At 42.5% G+C, this 23,257-nt stretch overlaps 1 protein-coding gene across 4 annotated transcripts in view; it reads right to left on the reverse strand.

Moving 5' to 3' along the window:
• The window catches only part of LOC127636489 (E3 ubiquitin-protein ligase CBL-B-like), a 91,741-nt gene that overhangs the window by 27,882 nt on the left and 40,602 nt on the right, over positions 1 to 23,257 (reverse strand). For all 4 annotated transcript variants that reach the window (XM_052116973.1, XM_052116971.1, XM_052116972.1 and 1 more), the window contains 4 exons: positions 21,589 to 21,735; positions 5,587 to 5,743; positions 3,716 to 3,837; positions 152 to 289 (listed from right to left, as the gene is read on the reverse strand). In XM_052116973.1, the coding sequence (XP_051972933.1) occupies positions 152 to 289; positions 3,716 to 3,837; positions 5,587 to 5,743; positions 21,589 to 21,735 (564 nt within the window). The remainder of the gene's footprint in view (positions 1 to 151; positions 290 to 3,715; positions 3,838 to 5,586; positions 5,744 to 21,588; positions 21,736 to 23,257) is intronic.

The raw sequence follows: 23,257 nt of genomic DNA on the forward strand, positions 1-23,257 counted from the left end.
TAATACCAATTTTACTTAAATAAACAGAAGGAATGAAGGCAGGAAATGATGGGAGGAAGAGAACAGGAAATGCAGAATGGGATTGGGGCCATGGTTCTGATAAATAGTGGCATGTTCAATCAGTCTCAGGATCTTTAGAGGCAGGACTTACAAGCCCTCTCTGCATCCATCGATGAGTGCCTGGAACAGCGGCTTGTTGTGTGGTATGGTCTGTAGGATGTTGCCGTCACTGGTGACATAGCCGATGGCCCACTGGCCTAGCCGTGTACAACTAAGTCTGAAGATGTAGCTGGCGAGAGAGAAAAAAGCCAACTTGAAATCCATTGTAAAAACCATAGTGCATCACAAACTGTTGACAATTACCATTACTAAAACAGCAAAGCAAGGATTAGATTTAAATATAACATTTTGTGCTTATTATTTTCATGTGAGAAAGAGGCTTGAGTCGATTATGGGCTTAAGAAAAATATTTATTCATGTCACAGTTTTGGAATCAAGCAATTATGAAATAAGACGCTCCTTAAATTTGCAGACTTAAAACAGAACAAACTATACTGAAGAGCAAACCAGAACCATATGGATAAAGTCAACCCTTCAACAAGAAATGTAATAAAGATAAAAGAAAATGCAATGCACATGATTTCAGTTATTGAAAGACAATTTTCAGTTAAGCAGCTGCCTAGCAGCAAACTCAGACAGGATTAAGATATTGGCTGGTACCAGACTGAACTTTTCTATTCAATCCCCTTTCAGCATCGGGGTGGTACAGCCAGTCACCGTGACCAGAGGAAAGGAACACTATGGATGATAGAAGAATGAAAGAACAGATCGACATTGCTTAGCAGTTGGTTAATAGTCCTAGTTGATATATATCGGTCTACCAGTAGTCTGAAAAAGGTTTCTAAATATAACAAGGATGCTCAGAATCAATTTATAGCAGCAACTGCATTAATTCCTCATGTCACAAAATGAACGTTTTAAAATACAAAATATCAGCCCTGATTAATCATCCTGGCCAATATATTTATCAGACTACCACTAGTCTGAACAAGGTTTCTAGATATAACGTGGCTGCTCAGAACTCGATTTATAGCAGCAACGGGCTTAATTACGAAATGTGATTATAAAGACAGACAAAAATGAACACCACCATGTGATGACAGAACTAGCATGTCACAAAACAATAATTCTTAAATGCAAAAGTGATGCCCCAATAAAGATAAATAAGATCATCTGATATGACAAATGCATAAATAAAAGTGATATTTGAGCAACTATTTTTGCAACACTACCAGAGTTGTAAGAACACACAAGCACAGCCTGACTCACTCATCACGGGTAAAGCTGCCTGATGTAAGGGATTGTTGCTGGATTTCTTGATTACATAAGAGTTATTTCTAATGCAGCTGCTAGTGACGGGATGAATGGAGCTCTCTGTGTTAAATGTGATTAATCCCATAATGCTCCACTGTGCTGCTCTCACGCTGGACACGACTCTTCACGCACAGATTTTTGTTCAGTCTCATCACTCTCATTAACACATACACTGCTTTTTCAAATTCAAACTCTCAGCTCCATTACTGCATCTTTCTTATGTCTCTCTCTCTCTCTCTCTCTCTCTCTCTCTCAGGATTGTTGTTATTGCTTCTTTTTTATATGGGTTACAAGGACCACAAGATTACTTTTTTCCTTGTATTCACAACTTTTCTATTACAATGATTTATTCTTGGCCTTTCTAATACTATATATTGAGAAGGGAGTAGAAAGAGAACAGGAAATAATTGGGGGACAATTGCAAGCCAGATACAAACTTACGTTGCCCACATGAACGGTTCAATATGTTGCAGATAAGCTTGATGAGGTGTTGATAAGCAGATGTCTTATATTCTTATCATGGAAACGGATCCAACTGTAAAACTTTAATACTCCTTCTGAAACAATGTTTTGTGAAGTAATTAAAAATGGTAAAAAAAATTTAAAAAAACTAAACAAAAAAAAAAACTAAAATATACACTACCACTAACACACATGGATTTTTTTAACCTAAAATCTTAATGTTCATTTGATTGTTTTATGCCAACTACCCACATTATGTGTTTGAAACTCTTGGAATAAGAAACAAAATCCCAGTTCAACAGTGGAACAGATGACCAGCACTTGATTACTATGGTTCATATTCATAAAATATCACTGCTTGATCAATAATTAGAGTTGTTTTAGGCTTGTTTGTTCATTCCATTGCATGAGAGAGTCTAGAGGACGACAGACTAACTGTTGGAGCTCTTTGTTTCTCTAGGTAAATACACTTTCAGCAACTGGTTATTCAGCACTCTGGAGATGGGCAGACACTGATCCTGGTAGACTGAGAGTGTGGAGGGGAGGATAGACTGAATGAGGATGTCTAGAGGGGGAAATGTGAAGTGACTGTCATGGGCAACAAGCCAAATTACTATCACCCTCAAAGGAGTGACCCTTACACACACACGCAATTCCATTCGGTTGCGCTAGTGTCGCAGATATTCCACACTTCAGCTTTAACGTCAAATGAAAAAAATAACACATTAATATCAGCATAATATTCCGAATATTGGCTTGATTTTCTATCGGCAGCAAAATCTTTGTAAATATGTTAGATATACCGCCCAGTCTCTCATGACAAATCACCCTGATGTAAATGGATCTGAATATAATAGCATAGTGTGTCAAAAGATTGATTTTGCTAGGTGAATGTTGTGGGTAGAAGCGAACTTAATGTGTGTGTTTGTGCATGTACATGGTAAATGACTTCACCACACACATAAAAATACACACACTCGTATGACTTTATCTCCTTGGGTTCTACCACGACCACCCACTGTCCTCTATTTCCTTCTGTTTGTATAGCCACATCTCCCTGACAAACACATACACTCACATTAGAGCTCTGAAAGCCTCTAAACAGGGCCTGTTTTCCTCTTGAAAATCAAACAGAGGGTGTCTTCTCCCAAAAAGTTTCTTATTTTATTGCCTTGTTTTTATTTGTTTGTTGTGTTAAATGACTTTAAGTACTGTGTAATTGCACCTGCTGTCTGACTCTAGACCTTACAGTTGTTTCAGCACAGATGCAAAGCCGATTCTCAAATCAGCTAATCTAAAAAGACTGCATTTAACTACTGCCGTCTGCCTATGGCAACGGTCCCCACAGCGACGTACTGCTACTGCAAACTTCTGCTCCCGCCCTTCCGCCAAGCAATTCAACTGAGATTGCTCTTAAGGAACGTTACCTGTCATTTAGACACATTAAGTCTTCTTTATTTAAAGAAATGTGGGAGGATATTATTTTTTGTGGTAATCAACATTATGCCACAAATGCTGTTGATTGAGCTTAACTTATTAACTTGGAATGTTGTCGATGATTGGGTTACCTGAGCTTTACTGGTGGGGATATAGGGCTATATAACAAAAAAGGCTGGAAACATTGTACTAAATTACAAACACAAAAGGAGGGCCAAAGAGAGGGTGAGACAAGTGCAGACAAAGTGTCTCTGTCTGTCTTTATATCTGAGCCTCCTGTAATAAACTAAGATCTTCACCTCTCCCTCTTTCCCAGCAGCAGGTCGTCTGCCAGAATACAGCAGAGCGGCAAAAAACAGCTGGCTCCCCCTCTGCACCACACGGCAGATGGTACATCTATTACAGCAAACATACACACACATACATGCAGATGAGACTGTACCTGCCAGGTTTGTTGATGTACTTCTGCAGACGTGCCTTCACCTCGTCATATGTGAGGAAGGCCATATAGCCAGGGTGAGTGACCGCCAGGAAGTTCCAATTTCTCAGAATCGAGCCCCAAGGCTACAGAGAGAGAAAGAGTGTTTTCATTGCTGCAGCCAAATTCATATATGAATTGCACACCCAAATAAACAATCACTGCTTTGACCACCATACTCAGGAGTTTTTACAAAAGAACAGTTAGCTCTGGTCCTCTAATCTGATTAGACAAAATGCTTTCCAATAGTGCTGATATTTAGTATAGCAGCACTGGGACATTTCACTGTACATGTCACTCCACTTGTCTGTGTTTTTGGCATTGACAATTTGTTTCTGGCTTGGATTCATGAAAAACAACTAACCATTTCATAAAATGTATGAATATCTTGTTTATAGTTGCTGTATATATCACATATTGCTTAAATGTCTACTTATGATTATTTTTACCAATATTAGTACCTTATTTTTTCTGTCACTGATATGTTTTACCATTTTTATTGATACTTTGGCAATATCGTATGTATGTAAAACAACCATGGAATTGAAGTACTTTGAAATTAAATTAAGCGAGAGGCAATTGGTTTAGGAAGTCAGAAAAACAGTAATTTGCTAAACTATGAATAGCTCAGAAAATGAAAGTCAGACTGCAGAAGCTATTTTTGCTGATACATTGCATTTTTACCATCACTGACCTAACAGATGGTTAAATTCTCATTCTAGAGAGCCTTTGATTGGACAAAGATATGTGTAGTGCAACATGTGTCATCAATATTATGAAGACTGCACATTTTAAATTAATAGATGTGCCAATAGTGAATTCTGTCAACAGTTTGGAGTACACAAGCAAAGAGACGACTTTAAAACTAATAGACATGGACTAAAAGACACATGTCCATAAATATACTCATCCAGACATGTTAGCTAAATGAAAAGCAGCTGTGCATTTTGATACTGTGGATATGTGGAAAAATGGAAAAACTTGTGCTGTTTCCGCTTCCCCATACAAGCATCAAGTTGCCACAGGCAGACTGAACTAATCCAGACTTAAGCAATTTGGGTGTTAAAAGGAGTGTTTAGTTTTGTTGGGTTTGGCTGTAAGGTAGCGGGGGTCATAAGTGGTGATTCAGAAGGGAAAGTCACAACAGAAGACATAAAAAATACAAACATCACATTCATCGTCTCCATCTTGCTCATTGACTGACTCACATATGTAAACACAAATCCACGGTGACGAAACAGTGTGAGTCCTTCCACTACGTTTATGGGAATTCTAGTATTTCGAAGCAAAAGCTTGACTTTGATATTAAAAGTAGGTAGACTCATGAGTGTTTCGTACCTGATATGAAATAAGGTTTTTGCAGGCAAAGGTTTATTAGCATGTGTGTTTTGTGGTGAAGAACAATGTCTAATTGTTTCCAGAAGGGATTCCTCTGCGTAAAACAAACCTGCCACGCTACACAAACTCGGAGGTGATCCCCACTATTAGCACTATTTTCCATCACTACAAGGAGACGTTGTGTAATGACTACCTACAGTGGGACGCCAGATGTTTTTGATGTTTTCTATTTAAACGTAATAATGTCATGGTACTTATGAGCCATCTATGTGCAAGGTTCTGCGCAGAATGAGTAGATCAACCCACACTTGAGAAAAAGAAAAACAAGGGTGTTCCTTTGGTTTCACTTACATTATTACGATAAGTTGCTCTCAGCTAGAAGTTGACATTTAAATGTTAGCATAACATAAGTAGGCCTGATGCGAGTTTGTGGGTGTTGAGGGGTGACGCTCTGAAAGAGCTTGTCTGCTTGTGGGGGTTGGGGTTTCAGGGGTTACCTGGAAAAGGCGAGTGAAGATGTCGAACTCAAAGACAGAGATGTAGTCGTTACAGGTAAGGTCAATGGTAGATTTGAGAGCCATGGCCTCCAACCCAGAGCTGATGGGGTGTACGTCATGAAGGCACTGCCGGAACATTTTCCATGGCACTACTGTCCTGGAATCAAACAAACACACACAAAAGCACACTAGGATTAGGCTCATGTAAATTCATCTTGATAAACATCCAATTGCTTTGGGCTATCAAAATGAACTGTGCTCAATCAGACACCAAATACTTCAGTGGCTGCTTTATGAAAACTAAATAAAAGTACTGTCTGTGAACATTTTCTGATGGAAATGGTGCTTAGCTGTGCAAAACCAAATTCTGGGTGGTTGTTAGCACATTGCTACGCAGTTGCTAGTGTTTGCAAAATAGTTCACCCCCAAGTCTCTATAATATTATTATCGATAGATATGGTTTGGGTCCCTCCATCAGCATAAACCAATGGGACTTTTTACTTTTTTATTGTTCACTAGGCAATATGCTTTGGAATGTAATACACCTCTCCTCAAAAAGCTGCACAATTTGAGGTATTCATATCAGTGGCTCAAATGGTGCAGGACAAGTTACACATTAAAATTTAACACATTGGGTAAAGGGTTTTAAAAAATGTAAGAAATAGTATGAGAAATAGTAATGCCTTAGCAATTCACATGAAGTTCTCTTTTGAATGAAAGGTGTCTGGTCTTGCAAAAGCCTCAGGGGTACAAATACCTCTTATAATATATTATACAAATATATTAAACATTTGAGTGAAATTCTCCCTGAAAAACAACCTAAAGGCATAGTTCACCCGAAAAAGAAAATTCTAAATAAATTATTTATTTATTTTTATTCAACAAAAAGAAAGGTTATACGGGTTTAAAACGACAAGACAGATTTCTCAGTTTTGTGTGAACTATCCTTTTAAACCATCAATATTTTCTTACTGTTTACGTGTCTATGACTCTATAGTTATTCATAAGTCATGAAGCATGTATGACATACAACATAAAATATAATGTCTCACATATTCTCATGATGTCTCTGACAGCGACAAAATTGAGGTTGAGGTCAGTAGCAGAGTTTACGGAGAAATGTCACACCCAAACTCTACTCTGACTTCTCTAACAGCTTCATAAACACTGACCGTCAAAAATTTACCAATAAACACATTCACACATACAATGACAAAAACACCTGTCAAATAACTGTGTGAGAAAAAGTGTGAGTCCATGAAAGAAAAATTCAGAGCTGCTGCTCCTTAAAAGGACCTTATGCTGTTAACATGACACTTCTCAATTCAGGCCAATAGACACATCAAGCAGTCATATAGTTTCCTTTAGGTCGGTCAAGAAAAGACACTCTTCACACTAATAACAGAGTATATACTGTTCTTCATTTTGACAGTGTCAGCCACACCAAGAGACCCATCATCTCTGAGACTACTGTTGGCTACTGTTTCTCCGAAAGTATGTGTTGGCACTGAAACAAGGAAATTTCAGGTTTCACAAGCAGCCCTAGTCTGTCAGGAAGTACGGTAAAACTGTTCTGGCTTGAGGATTAAAATAGTACAATCACGAATCTGGCTTGAGTCAGCATGAGGATCAGAGCCTGTTAATCAGGAGATGAAATGAGTGAGTTGAATAGCAGAAAATAATGACATGTTTTATGGTGGAATATCCCCGCTGAATCAGCTGTGGGTGAAGCCATCAGTCCACACCAGCAGGTTAATGAGGAATCATGAACTCTGTTAATTGTTATTAGAGAGGGCAGTGGCCTGCTGGTTGAGGTCCAATGTGCATATAAAGCGTCTTTACCTAACTATATAATTGGGGATTTCCTGATCACTTCTATTTTAATATTTTTTTATTATTATGGTTCTTAACTATATTATAATTGCCTTAAATAATGTTACTGCATGAATTCAAAAAAAATGTTTTGTGGCTTTTAGCTCATGTCTATTAGCTTTGAGGTAATCTAAATGCTAGCATACTCCTAAAAGTTGGCATAATAACTATTTTTAGCAGACATACAAATTTTTACAGTAAAATTCCATATTTAATGCAAGTTAAGTTTAATCGATATAATTACAGTATGTATGCCACATTTTGAAATTGCGGCTACGGTGTGTATTATAAGGCGGCATAGCTTTCGAACTCAATACTCATGAGTACTTTTAAATGAGCTATTCTTTTACTCTTACTTGAGTAGTTTTTAGAACAGGTACTTTTCATCTACTCACACAATATTTATTGGAAAGTAACAGTACTTTTACTGGAGTTTGATTTTTCAGTACTCTTTCCACCCCTGATTAAACCACGAGTCGTAATAATAACTTGTATGCTGCCTTAATGTACTTTTGGAGCTTGAAAATTTTGAACCCCACTGACTTACATTGTGTGGACAAATTCACAACAAACATCCTTAGAAATATTTTAGTTTGTTTTCCGCAGGAGAAATAAAGTCATAAGAGTTTGAGATTGCATTAGGGTGAATAAATTAGGAATGATCCTTTTTGGTGAACTGTCCCTTTAAGTATAGCCAGGCAAGAAAATCACACATACAGAAAACAAGAGTCACAATAAGTACATTCGGAGTACATTTTACATTATGCCAACATGGGGATTAACAGTGTGATTAGATGGCATTAAAAATCTAAATAGCACTCTGAATAGTGCATTCATAATCCTCTGTTACTCATGAACACATTTATTGTTCAAAAGCTTTGACAGAAAACACACTCACACACACACACACAAACACACACACACACACACACACACACACACAGCTGTCTGATACTAAGTACCACATGCAAGTGAAGAAATTACTTGTTGAAATGAGTTCTAAACCAAATGAGAAACTTTAACATCTCCATGGCCAAACTCATCTAAGTCACGGCATGAGTTATGCACGTTACGCGTCTTTTGCGTGATTACACTGCGTTGAGTGTGGAATTGACCCCTTTTTCCAGAGCAAAACTGTTTTGCATATTTAAGAATCAGCAGACAAAGCTAAATACAGTTCAGAAGTGCAGACTCATCGCTACATGCCCTGAGAAACAAGGAAATGTGCTCTGGCCTCTGATGAACTTTCTAAATGCTGGGCAGTGCTGAAAATGGAGCAACGGAGCAACACAAGATAATAGAGATGAATAATAAGCGAGTGCCAACGGGTGTCAGTCAAAATAAAACTGTTCTGCTTTAATCAATTTGGGAAGTTTAATGAAGGGTAATTGAATTAAGGTGTGGCTAATAAAAGAGATGCAAGGGGAGGAGATGTTCAGAGAGGAGAATGCTTGGTTCTTCAAGACAAGCAAGAAATCTTGCTAAATTAAATTTAGTTGAATAGCTGACCCCTTAATTAAAGAAGACTTTTTAAATGGGCAGAGGGCCTCTCTCAGTGGAAGACACAAAATGTCAGCTAGATTGGATCCTGTCCTTGGCAATTACTGAACCAGGACAGGTAGAGACACACATACAATGTCATCATGTCGCTGACAATTAGTAAATGAGTGAAGGGGTGGAACCGAGTCAGACCGAGGCAGGTCGCAGACAGATTTCTGCCTATGTGGGTAGTTGACATAAAACATGTTTGGGAGGTTGGTATGTCATGTGTTGTGACATGCTTTTTAGGGGCACTTTTTTTCCTTTATGAGGGCTTTTTTTCTAACCATTTACAGTACAACATTACTGTGTCATATGTGTCTGTCAAATAAATCAATTTAATGAAACTTCAACTTATATTTTATGCCATAATATGTATAACTTGGACTATATTGGAACATTAAGAACTATAGCAGGTTACAAATAAAAATAAAATGGCCCACACCTTCACATTTGTTCTTTTTGGTAGCATTTTAGCCCCAAGGCCCCCTTATTTTCTGCATAGCATTTTGTTCTTTTTTATATATAATTATGGTATTATGCATGCCGTTTTTATGACCTCACATTAATAGCGAGAAAACATGGATTAATTTTTTATTATTATTTTTTTTTTGTACTTTAACGCAGGCCTATTTAAAATGGCAAAAGAAGGCAAAAAGGTGATAAGATAAATATGATTAAGAAATGGTGGCCAGTTACACAACTTAATTTGAGAAAGCGGTTTAAAAAGCCTCTAAATTGTTGAATCACTGCTTTCACTTTCGAGTACTCAAGTGCCATCCCTTATGCCAGCCTATAAGCAAATAACCTCACCTGTATCTGTAGGGCTCAGCAAATGCAACTGGCTAAAACAAATTGGGTATCAAATGAAAACAGGGTGCCAGCTCCGGGCAATTTCTTAATTCTTTGTAGCTAGTTGTGTGATAATACCCCCTACTATCAGTGAAAATCAGAGAGTACATTGTTTTAATTCACTAAACAGCTGTTTCCTAAGCAAGATAGAAAACAGGCAGCTCAGCCGGTGGCCTTCAGTGTTTCCACTGGAAACTGCTCTTATTGGCTGGTCTATGACCACTTGTTTAAACAACATTCTAAAACAAATTTGAGTCTCAGTGGACAGAAGGGAGTTTAATAAGGAAAATTAGCATCAAAACAAACCTCTCAACTTGTCAGTGAGCAAAACAGCAGGCCATGAATATGAACAGATAATGAGGAAACGGTGGGTAACACACTTCCTGCTGGTAATACTGATAAAAATATATAGGCCTACCTCTTTTCGGTTGTGTCTGAAACCAAAGGCAGCTGCAGTGCTGCCTAGAAAGTCAATGACTAAATACACAATTTTAGTATAAAATGTACTGGTTTGTAGAACATCTCCCAAAGCACCATCATGTCTAACGATCTAGGATGCATCTCAATCAGTTCTCTAGTTCAGTAGTCAGGGCACTGATCATTGAGTCAGCCATTTTTAGGGCTGTCTCATTCGCAGAATCATTCCAGTGCACTGAAATGTTCACTCCCTAAAAAAATCCCACAATGCACCGTAAAAACCAGGGAGCATTGTTGCACACTATATTCCCTTCCCGGAAGTCTTCTGAAGTCTCTCAAGTCATTAGAAGATGAGCACAAGTGTAAAACAATGAATTCCAAGCCATGAAACCATGAAAGTGAAACAATCTATTAAAAATGTGAGTTAAAAGGAGGTTTAAAATGCACTCTAATATATTTATTTATGCCATTTATCTGTTATTATAACACTGTATATTTGAATATCCTCAACGAAAATGAACCATAATATCCATTTATTCAAGGATGGTGCTGATTAATAACAGCTGCGCTTCTATGCGCTAGCTTGTTAACGTGTCGCGTGTGATTGAGTCATAATGGTCCCAATGTTCAGTGGATCAGTATCCTTACCAGTGCCTGAATTCGTGTTCAAGATTTACTGATTCACGACATAGGGAGCTGATTGGGACATGGGGCTAGAATAGATTCAAGTGAGCTTCAAAGATAATCAGAGAAGTGTTTAGTAACTACAATGCTTATTTCTCAATGGAAATTGAATCTGTCACAATTTACTTTACATCTTTCGACTGCTCCGTCACACACCTTTTATTTTTTTATTCCACCAACCACTGAACCACATCAAGGCAGTAGAAGGTAGAGGGCCATGTGCTAGACTTTCTGAGGTCTAATAGCTGTAACTAACATCAGAACAGTGATCACATCATAGAGAGGAGGAGGAGTAAACAATATCTGCATCCATTGCAGGCCCAGAGGTGCAGAGGTGAATTCCCATTAATTCTATTCTTTGTTTTTCAGTTGATGGAGATTTGTGGGATGCACATCCAGGGCACAAAGCTCCCGTTCCACCACATCTCAAAGAAGCTCTATTGGGTTGAGATCTGGTGACTGTGGGGGCCATTTTAGTACAGTGGACTCATTGTCATGTTCAAGAAACCAATTTGAAATGATTCAAGCTTTGTGACATGGTGCATTATCCTGCTGGAAGTAGCCATCAGAGGATGGGTACATGGTGGCCATAAAGGGATGGACATGGTCAGAAACAATGCTCATGTAGGCCGTGGCATTTAAACGATGCCCAATTGGCACTAAGGGGCCTAAAGTGTGCCAAGAAAACATCCCCCACACCATTACACCACCACCACCAGCCTGCACAGTGGTAACAAGGTATGATGGATCCATGTTCTCATTCTGTTTACGCCAAATTCTGACTCTACCATCTGAATGTCTCAACAGAAATCGAGACTCATCAGACCAGGCAACATTTTCCAGTCTTCAACTGTCCAATTTTGGTGAGCTCTTGCAAATTGTAGCCTCTTTTTCTTATTTGTAGTGGAGATGAGTGGTACCCGGTGGGGTCTTCTGCTGTTGTAGCCCATCCGCCTCAAGGTTGTGCGTGTTGTGGCTTCACAAATGCTCTGCTGCATACCTCGGTTGTAACGAGTGGTTATTTCAGGCAAAGTTGCTCTTCTATCAGCTTGAATCAGTCGGCCCATTCTCCTCTGACTTCTAGCATCAACAAGGCATTTTCGCCCACAGGACTGCCGCATACTGGATGTTTTTCCCTTTTCACACCATACTTTGTAAACCCTAGAAATGGTTGTGCGTGAAAATCCCAGTAACTGAGCAGATTGTGAAATACTCAGACCGGCCCGTCTGGCACCAACAACCATGCCACGCTCAAAATTGCTTAAATCACCTTTCTTTCCCAATCTGAAATTCAGTTTGGAGTTCAGGAGATTGTCTTGACCAGGACCACACCCCTAAATGCATTGAAGCAACTGCCATGTGATTGGTTGATTAGATAATTGCATTAATGAGAAATTGAACAGGTGTTCATAATAATCCTTTAGGTGAGTGTATATCAAACACAGTTGAAGTCAGAAGTTTACATGCACTTACACTGGTGGCCAAAGGTTTGGAATAATGTACAAATGTTGCTCTTATGGAAATAAATGGGAACTTTTATTCACTAAAGTGGCATTCAACTGATCACAATGTATAAACTGATCATTAATGTATCAATAACGTGAAAAATTACTATTACAATTTGGAAAAAAAAATGCTCAGAACTTCTTAAACTACTTCAAAGAGTTCTCATTAAAAAATCCTCCACGTGCAGCAATGACGAGTGGGGCACTTGGTGAGTTTTGAGAGTATGCCATGGAGAATAGAGTTTTCAATAGAGTTGAGATATGAAACAGAAATTGAACTGTTTGGCCATAATAACCATCATTATTTTTGGAGGAAAAGGGGTGAGACTTGCAAGCTGAAGAACACCATCCCAACCGTGAAACATGGGGGTGGCAGGTGGGGGTGCTTTGCTTCAGGAGGGACTGGTGCACTTCACAAAATAGATGAAATCATGAGAAAAATGATGTGGATATCTCAAGACATCAGCCAGGATGCTAAAGCTCGGTCGCAAATGGTTCTTCCAAATGGACAATGACCCCAAGCAAACCTCCAAAGTTGTGGCAAAATGGCTCAAGGACAACAAAGTCAAGGTACTGTAGTGGCCATCACAAATCCCTGACCTCAATCCGATAGAAAATGTGTGGGCATAACTGAAAAACCATGTGCGAGCAAGGAGGCCTACAAACCTGACTCAGTTACACAAGTTCTGTCTGGAGGAATGGGCCAAAATTCCATGAACCTATTGTGAGAAGCTTGTGGAAGGATACCCAAAATGTTTGACCCATGTTAAACAATTTAAAGGCAATGCCACCAAATACTAACAAAGCATATAAACTTCTGACCCACTGGAAGTGTGATGAAAATAATAAAAGCTGAACTAAATCATTCTCTTGACTATTATTCTGACATTTCACATTCTTCAAATAAAGTAGTTATCCTAACTGACCTAAGACAGGGAATGTTTTCTCCGATTAAATGTCAGGAATAGTGAAAAACTGCGTTTAAATGTATTTGGCTAAGGTGTTTGTAAACTTCTGACTTCAACTGTATGTATATATATACAGTATATATATATATATACATACACACACACATACTAATTTCAATCATTTATGCATAGCCTTAATCATGTAAAATCATGAGAAACAAATTCATTCCTTGTTGTCTCAATATATCAAAATACGCACAAACATGTAAGTCTGCAGTGCAGCTACCTCCATTCTGTGGTCTACAGATTTCAGCTCTAGTGCTCACAAGACTGATGTGTGCTGGTGGGATAAGGATGCTGAGCCTTCCATTTCCACTCACGCTGACAGAGAGAGAGAGATAGATAGAGAGAGAGAGAGAGCTAAAGGAAGACTGCTCTATTTCTCATATCAATGACTCACACACACTTCCTCTGTACCAAGCGGGAAGTAGGCCTTTATAATAATCTATAACATATCAGAGCGGTAACTAGATACACGCAAGAGGCCGTGCCAGCCTTTTCTCATCTCGCTCTCCTTCTCTTGCTCTTCCTCTCTGGGATAGCTGATCACACCTGCCCCATTACAAGGCCTTTCCGCCCCAAGCACTGCCTGTTTGGGGTTGCACAACTACTGCGCCTATAATGCCTTAAAATGCTGCCTCTGAAGGAAGCTCACTAGATTTGGAACGGACCCATAGTGTCTAAACATATTTAGCTTAGCCTGGACTACCTGTAGCTGCAGGTTTCGGGGGGCCATGGGTTCAAGCATGCAGATGTCAATGGGGATGCATTCCATCATGTCAGTGGACTCCAAGTTGAAAGCCCTTTTCTAAACTGTCGACGAACTGCATTCTTGGAGGATCGAACAGCATCCATTTCAGATGTCCCAACACAATCAGGATGTATTCCGACAGGTCTTTCTAACTGTTGTTGAACTGTCGTGTTCTTGAAAGAGTGAACAGTATCCATCATATAGGCCTTATTGAGGCACTATTTCAGGTATCTTTTCAGCACAGAGCCACCGGGCATCACACTCGCTGTATTTCCTTAAGACATGCTTTATAAATCATGTGGCGAGCGACTAGTCGACTTCAGGCTTACGGTGTAGACTACGTTAGTTGTGGACGAGTTTCTGTGTAGCCCCTACTGCCAGTTTAACCATGCATGCGAGAGTGTGTGTGTACACACACTTCCTTTAAACCTCTGATTTGCTTGATTAAACAGAAGGTTAAATATGCAACAGCCAGAGAGACTGAGAATGAATTTAACATTGCCATCTGTAAATGGGCAGCACTTCTTAGATCCAGAGAGATATGCAATCGATGTGCTCAGAATGGAAATTAGTCTTCATTCCACATCATTTCATTATTTTCTCTCCTATCAGGACAAGCATTTAAAGTAACTTCTTAAGTGTTCCAAAACTTCGTAAGTTGTCCTGCAGCCTACAGCCTACTAAGGCAGCATCCTATTACCAATGGCACCTCATAAGTGACTGATCTGGAAAGCTCTATATAGACAGCAACTTCATTCTCCCACACAGGAAAATTGTTTTAGACTAAAATGTAGTCAATGCTTTTCATTATTTAATTAAATATATTTTATCTACATATTTATTATCTCCTCTTCCATCTTGGATTTTCTGAAGTTTTGTGAAAGGGCACTGGTCAAAGAAAAACTCTTAAAACAAACTTGTATAGTAAAAAATTAAATCTCTTACAGCACCAGTATTCACAGATATGTGCGCACAGACATTCTGCCCAGCAAACAAACCCAGACTGGTCAAGCATTCTGGGAAATCCCATATTCCAGCATTAAGACAGCTAGGAAGAAGACCCTTAATGCTCAGTATTAGCTTAATAAAATCAACCAACCATTGACCTTCACCTTGCAAACACTGACTAGATCAGTCAGGAAAGACATCATCATTCTGTTTTTGTGTGCAGATGTATGCTAAATCACCAGGATGACTCAAGAGCAGCACTTTAGCACATGACCAGACAGTTCACCCCACTCACAAGCTGCTAAACGGAAGAGAGAAAAGCAATTCTGCATGATAAAGAGTTTTAATTGACTGGAGTTCTAATGATGAACTGAGGGGTTGATCTGATTTGGCAAATAACGTCCACACAATCCCACTCAACCTTCAGCATAGCACTTTACTAGTTCTTAGGGGCCATTCAGTCCTAAAGCGGTATTGTGCTTAAAAATAAAAATAAATACAAAAATAGATGCAGCACAACAAATATTATAGAACCCAGGTGTCTCAAGAAGCATTTAAAGAAGTTGAAGTTGTTTTTAATTTGAAACAGAGTCTATAAAAAGCATCACTCCTGTGCAAGACACTGAAAAAACAGCTGTAAAACTCTCTCTCTGCAAGGACAACAGGAAACAGGTCTCCAGGATACGGTAAACTTTTAATTATTTTCTTTTCACACTACTTTACAGACACTACGTATAAATGGCAAAACACTGGGTCTGCTTGTCGGTCACTCTCCCCTCCTCTGTGGCTGCTGGCATTTTAACCGCTCTCCTCACTCTACTGCAATTAGAGACAGGTGTTAGACATAATTTGGCCCAGGTGTGAGCGCCCTTACCGCTTCTCTCTCCCGGACGGGCGCTTGACCACGCCCCGCTGCCACATACCCCCACCGCCCGACTCAGGCCGGGCGTCATCCGGCCTGCCTACCACTCCCCCATTTCTGGAGAGGAAGTCGGCGGCAGCCATCTGCACCCCGGTCTGTGGACCACCTTGAACTTAAAAGGCTGGAGAGCCAGATACCAACGGGTGATCCGGGCGTTAGTATCCTTCATGCGGTGGAGCCACTGGAGTGGGGCATGATCCGAACAGAGGGTGAAGGCCCGCCCCAGCAGGTAGTATCGGAGGGTGAGGACCGCCCACTTGATGGCCAGACACTCCTTTTCCACGGTGCTGTACTTAGTCTCCCTTAAGGAGAGCTTCCGGCTAATGTACAGCACCGGGCTCCTCCCCTCCACCACCTGCGAGAGTACGGCCCCCAGCCCTCTGTCTGAAGCGTCCGTCTGCAATAGAAAAGGGAGAGAAAAGTCAGGTGCATGCAAAAGCGGCCCCCACAAAGTGCAGCTTTAATCTGCGTAAACGCCTGTTGGCACTGCTCCGACCATTGGACCGGATCTGGAGCCCCCTTTTAGTGAGGTCAGTCAGCGGGCTGGTGACGTCCGAATAATTAGGCACAAATCTTCTGTAATAGCCAGCCAGCCCCAGGAACTGCCTCACCCCTTTTTGGTCTTAGGTCTAGGGCAAGTCGCAATCGCCGCGGTCTTATCAATTTGGGGACGCACCTGGCCATGACCCAAGTGGAACCCCAGATACCGTACCTCCACACGCCCAACCGCGCACTTCTTAGGGTTTGCTGTGAGCCCCGCCCGCCGCAGCGATCTCAGGACGGCCCTCAGATGTTGCATGTGCCGCTGCCAATCATTGCTATAGATGATAATGTCATCTAAATAGGCAGCGGCGTACGCGGTATGCGGTCTGAGGATCCGATCCATGAGTCGCTGGAACGTGGCTGGTGCCCCAAACAAACCGAAAGGAAGCGTCACAAATTGGTGTAATCCAAACGGCGTGGTGAAGGCTGTTTTCTCGCGGGACATTGGTGTCAAGGGGATCTGCCAATAACCCTTTGTTAAATCCAGGGTCGAGTAAAATCGAGCAGTACCTAACCGATCGAGCAGTTCATCAACACGGGGCATTGGGTACGCGTCAAATTTAGACACCGCGTTGACTTTTCTGTAATCCACACAGAACCGAACCGACCCATCACTCTTGGGAACAAGAACAACCGGGCTGGACCAATCACTGTGGGATTCCTCTATTACGCCCATATCAAGCATTGCATCTAATTCTTCCTGAACGATTTTCTTTCTATGTTCGGGTAAGCGATAGGGGCGGCAACGCACCACCGCGCCCGGCTCGGTCTCGATGTGGTGCTGTATGAGGTTTGTACGGCCCGGGAGAGGGAAAACACGTCCGCAAACTCTTTTTGTAACTCAGAAACCTCTGTGAGCTGCCGCGGTGAGAGTTGGTCTCCACAAGTGACCGGAGTGTTGAGATTGTAGTCTTTGTTTATCTCCGGTCCGAGCTCCGCCCTCTCCGGAACTACCGTGGCCAACGTCACAGAGGCCGCCTCCTCCCTCCATAATTTCAGGAGGTTGAGGTGATAAATTTGACGCGCGCCCCTCTATCGGTACGTACAACCTCATAATCGAGATCCCCACTCGTCGTGTGACCTCAAAGGGTCCTTGCCACTTAGTGAGTAATTTAGAGCTCGATGTTGGGAGTAATACGAGTACCTTGTCTCCCGGTGCAAATTCCCGTAGCCTAGCACCCCTGTCATACAGCCGGCGTTGGCGTTCTTGAGCTTGGAGCAAATTCTCCTGTGTTAGTCGCCCCAGTGTGTGGAGTTTTGCTCTAAGATCAAGAACGAATTGAATTTCATTTTTACTGTTAGAAGGTCCCTCCTCCCATGCTTCGCGGATGACGTCAAGGACACCGCGGGGCGTCGCCCGTACAGCAGCTCAAACGGGAGAACCCGGTGGAGGCTTGCGGGACCTCTCGTACCGCAAACAACAGGGGGTCTAGCCACTTATCCCAATTTCTAGCGTCATCGTGTACGAATTTACGAATCATGTTCTTGAGCGTTTTATTAAACCGTTCCACTAGGCCATCTGTCTGAGGATGGTAAACGCTAGTGCGAATCGATTTGATGCCCAAGAGCTCGTAAAGTTCGCGAAGTGTTCGTGACATAAAAGTTGTGCCTTGATCGGTGAGGATTTCTTTCGGAATCCCCACCCGGGAGATTATCTTGAAGAGTGCCCCTGCAACACTGCGTGCGGAGATGTTGCTCAGAGGCACTGCTTCCGGATACCGCGTCGCGTAATCCACTAGGACTAACACGAAGCGATGTCCGCGTGCTGACCGTTCTAATGGCCCGACGAGGTCCATCCCAATTCTTTCGAAGGGGACCTCGATTAATGGTAGAGGGCGCAATGGCGCTTTCGGGGTGGCCGGTGGGTTTACCAGCTGACATTCACGGCACGCCGCACACCACCTGCGGACGTCACCGCCAATGCCCGGCCAATAGAAACGGGCTATTAGACGGAGAAGTGTTTTCCGTTCCCCTAGGTGACCGGCCATAGGATTATAGTGAGCCGCCTGGAAAACCATTTCCCGACGGCTCCATGGAATCAATAATTGTGTTACTTCCTCCTTTGTTTGGGCGTCCTGCGTCACCCTGTATAAGCGATCATTGATCAGCGAAAAATACGGATATGAGACGGCGACACCCGGCCGGAGTTGTTGACCATCGATTACTCTCACTTGGTCAAAGGCGTGCTTAAGGGTATCATCCCGCGACTGCTCCAAGGGAAAGTCCCCCTCCGGGAATTCCCGGAGAGGAGGGGCGTCCACCTCGCCCCTTCCCACGTCACTCGGAGCAGCAGAGGACGGCCCTGGCTCCGCCTCCCCCGCCAAAGCATCGCACATCACACACCCCTTCACTTTCACGCAGGACCCATCCGCACAAACTCCCTCCAATAATTTTCTAAAATTCGGCCAATCCGTACCCAAAATTAGCGGATGGGTGAGGCGGGGACTAACCGCTGCCTCTACACTATGTTTTTCTCCCCTGAATTTGATCGTCAGAGTCACCACGGGATATTTGTGAATATCCCCGTGCACACACCTTACCCTCACCAGTTTAGCTGAGCCCAAAGCCCCGGGTTGAACCAAGCGTTGGTGGATGGTGGTCTGGTTACAGCCGGTATCCAACAAAGCTTGGTATGTACCCCTGGATTCTTACCGAATCCGGTACGCTCCAGCCCGATCGGGGGCAGTCTGTGGAACATCGGAGACCCGTACCACTGCCCCTATTTCCATCAGCGGACACTGATCCCGGAAGTGGTCCGGGTCTCCGCACCTCCAGCAGACCGGCCCAGGCGCTGCGGCCGCACCCGTGCTGGCGGGTGCCCCCACCTGAGGAGGAGAGCGGCTGAAGGATGGGGAAGGGCTTGGCGGGTGTTCCCAAGGCCGGGGAGCTGGGCGCGCAAACGCTCCGCGCCTGCGGGGGGCAGGAACGGACCCTGGGGAGAGAGCAGAGTGAGAGGGAAGAGGGGAGGGAAAAAAAACAGGGGAAGACACAGGGGAAGGGGAGACAGACAGAGAGGGCTCATCCGCCCTAGGAATCGCCGCCATGTGGTCCTCTGCGAGTTGGACGGCTTCCTCCAGCGACGCCGGGCGGTGGCACTGGACCCACTCGGCCGTCTTCCGGGGCAGACGTTGAACAAACTGCTCCAGTACCACCTGGTCGATTAGTTCCTCGACGCCGCGGTCCCTCGAGAGCAGCCACCTCCGACAGGCATCACGGAGCCGCTGAGCTGAACGCAAACGGGCGGTCGGACTTTTCGAGCTTCAGGGCCCGGAAGAGCTGGCGACTTTCCTCCGGGCTCCGACCAACCCGTTGCAGGATGGCTTTTCTCAGGTCGTGGTAGGCCAGGAGGCTTGTTGCCGGCAGTTGTTGTGCCGCGAGCTGTGCTTCCCCGGACAGGAGAGGGACTAAACGGGCCGCCCACTGGTCTTGGGGCCACCCCCAAATTTCCGCCGTTCTCTCGAAGAGGTCTATGAACGCCTCTGGGTCGTCCGCCGGCCCCATCTTCTGTAACGCGGGTGGGGGCAATGTGGCGCGGGTGTCCGGGGTCGCGGCTGCGGCTGGAGCGGCCTCCTGGCTGAGGAGGCTCCGGATGGCGTGCCGGTCCTCTGCTTGAGCCCGCATGATTTCAAAGAAGCGACGATCCTGGTCTTGCCGGAGCTCAAGCAGGGATTGTTGGTGGCTCTGATGGAGTGTAGCGAGGACTGGAGGACTTCCGCCAGCTGGGAGGACTCTACGGGGCGATTCTGTTCCATCCTTGGAAGACAGGTGTTCCTAATAATCAAATATCCCGGGTTTCGGCACCAGTGTAAAACTCTCTCTCTGCAAGGACAACAGGAAACAGGTCTCCAGGATACGGTAAACTTTTAATTATTTTCTTTTCACACTACTTTACAGACACTACGTATAAATGGCAAAACACTGGGTCTGCTTGTCGGTCACTCTCCCCTCCTCTGTGGCTGCTGGCATTTTAACCGCTCTCCTCACTCTACTGCAATTAGAGACAGGTGTTAGACATAATTTGGCCCAGGTGTGAGCGCCCTTACCGCTTCTCTCTCCCGGACGGGCGCTTGACCACGCCCCCGCTGCCACAACAGCATGTCGTGGTGCAATAGTTAAGCCATTCATAGGTACATTTTCTTGAAAAATATGATTACTGTTTCTCTGTGGCATTATAAAAATTCCTCTGTTTTGAGTGACCCTTCTCAAGAGTAGAGTGGTGGTGGTGTAGTGGGCTAAAGCACTGAACTGTTAAGCAGAAGGTCATCGGTTCGATCCCCACAGCCACCACCATTGTGTCCTTGAGCAAGGCACTTAACTCCAGGTTGCTCCGGGGGGATTGTCCCTTTAATAAGTGCACTGTAAGTCACTTTGGATAAAAGCATCTGCCAAATGCATAAATGTAAATGTAAGTAACATTTACTCAACCAGTTGGGGCGGAGCTATCTATTTGTTTGATCAATGACAGATGAGAGGCATATTCAGAAAGCTGTTTTGAAAAAAAATAAAAATAATTATAATTCTGTTTGGTGGCGCTAGTTTTGCAGAAATTGCATCAACTTAAAAAAATTTAAAAAATCATAACCACTAAAGACGCAAGCGAGTTCGGTGTTACCAGCCCCTTACACTGGACTCTAACCGGCCTTCAGCACTGCACTTTATCAGACATAACTTTCATGCATACATGTGTTAAAAAAAAACTTTGTACACTGCAACCATTTGAGATGATTTGAGATGTATGAACATTTTGATGCATACAGTCTCAGTCTTAGGGGCTGTCCAGTCCAAATGTGTTCTTGCAGATATTATCAATTGAAACTTAATCAAAAAGCTGTAGAATGGTTTTAAATGTACAAAGTATTTGTAACATATGTTACATCTCTAATCAAGATACATCTATAATCAAAAAGTTGCAGAATATAAATGTACTTCATACATTAAAACCAATCTGCAACTTTTTGATTTGACATACTTTTGGAAACAAGAGAAATTGCCCAATCTTACTTTTCACCAAAAGATCTCCTCCAGAATTCGGCGGCGTCTGCCTTGGTTATGCGGAATGAGTCTCCTTGGAACTGTCCACCCGGGAAGATGGCTTTGATCTCAGCCAACATGTGACTGAAGATCAGCGAGAGCTTGGTGAGGTTTCGTCTGAGAGAAGGAGAGAAACAAAGACCACAGCACCAGGGTCAGTACATTAAACAGACAGGAAATCAGCATTCAGCATGAATGTAGACATAAAAAGTGAACTCTTAGCATTCTCTATTGAACTAAAAGACACAAGTTTATGTCCTTGAGCTTTTCTGAGAGTTAATGTGCTGCACACGTCTCTCTTTATACAGCAGGAGGCTATGGTACAATCTAATACATGCAGTCTGAAGGGTATGTATCTATGCCAGAACACAGACACTCACTGGGGCCCCGGCAGGAGAATGAAATCAAAATCTGCTCCTGTTGCAGCTGAATACCACTGAAAGATTAAGCTTAAAAAAAAAAGAACTGTCTGTGGAGCAGATGTGTATAGCAATGAAACATAAATACATTGGAATAGCTTCTTCTCAATGAGTGTAATTGTTTCTACTGACTTTTACTTCACTACATTTTGAAAAACCAAACACATTTGGTTTTCGACCACTGTAAACAGGTCAAATTAAACAAATTTCAGATGGAGCCACATTGAGAGCTACTCTGGGATTTAACCATATAAGGAATTTAAAAGAATATCAAGATACCTTAAATACTTCTGGAGTTATAAACACTCACACTATGGAAAAACAACACAGAAAAGTGTGTGTTCCCATTTTTGGACTCACCATTGCCATATAATGCAACAAGAGGTGCTGAAGTCAACTTATTTTAATAGACCAACATATCTCTGTTTAACAAATAAAATAATTATGCTGCCACCTTTCTAGGATTATTTTATATACCTGTAGTTTTCCTCCAAATGCAAATTGTCATTTTGACCACCCTCTAAAAAGTAATGGACTACTCTGTAAATATTGATCCGTGGTATTTAATATTTTGGTTTCCATTTACTGTATGTTTATCATTTCTGTTCAGACCAGTAAAATTATACAAAACAATCAGGGACCTCTATTTGAGTTGACACAGATTGAACCTATAATGAGTTACTCTGTCTCTAGGTACCACAAGTCATTAAGAAAGTTTTTGTCCCAGTGTGATTCATGAAATTGACTTTTCCCACTATGCCGTGTGGCTGGAAAACATGGATTGCAGCCCTCAGGGGCTCGTCCTCCCCTCTATGCCGTCCCCCCTCACTTCTGTGGGATTAAAGCAGGCAGATAAACCGCCTTTCGGAACAACCATTCAGGTGGCACTTAATTACACCAGGCCACTCAGCCCAAGAGAGGTCTGGAGATGGGCCGGGAGGAACAGTAGATAACTAGTCCCTCTGAGGCACAACACACACACGCGTTTTTAGGATTCGCAGTGGTATTTTGTTAGGCAGCAATTTGCAAAGGGACACCTGTAGTCCAAACTCTCATGTTTGGCACAAACAATCTCTCAATTTTCATTGGTGTCAGACAAAAACCTTTTCACATTTGCATTACTTGTCTAAATCTGAATGTTTATAGAGGCCCATTAATTAGCTCATTGCATTAGTGTATCTTCCTGTCAAAACAAAACGGTAACAAAGCAATTAGCACAT

This window comes from Xyrauchen texanus, chromosome 44 (genome assembly GCF_025860055.1).
Source record: "Xyrauchen texanus isolate HMW12.3.18 chromosome 44, RBS_HiC_50CHRs, whole genome shotgun sequence".
Lineage (NCBI taxonomy): Eukaryota > Metazoa > Chordata > Actinopteri > Cypriniformes > Catostomidae > Xyrauchen > Xyrauchen texanus.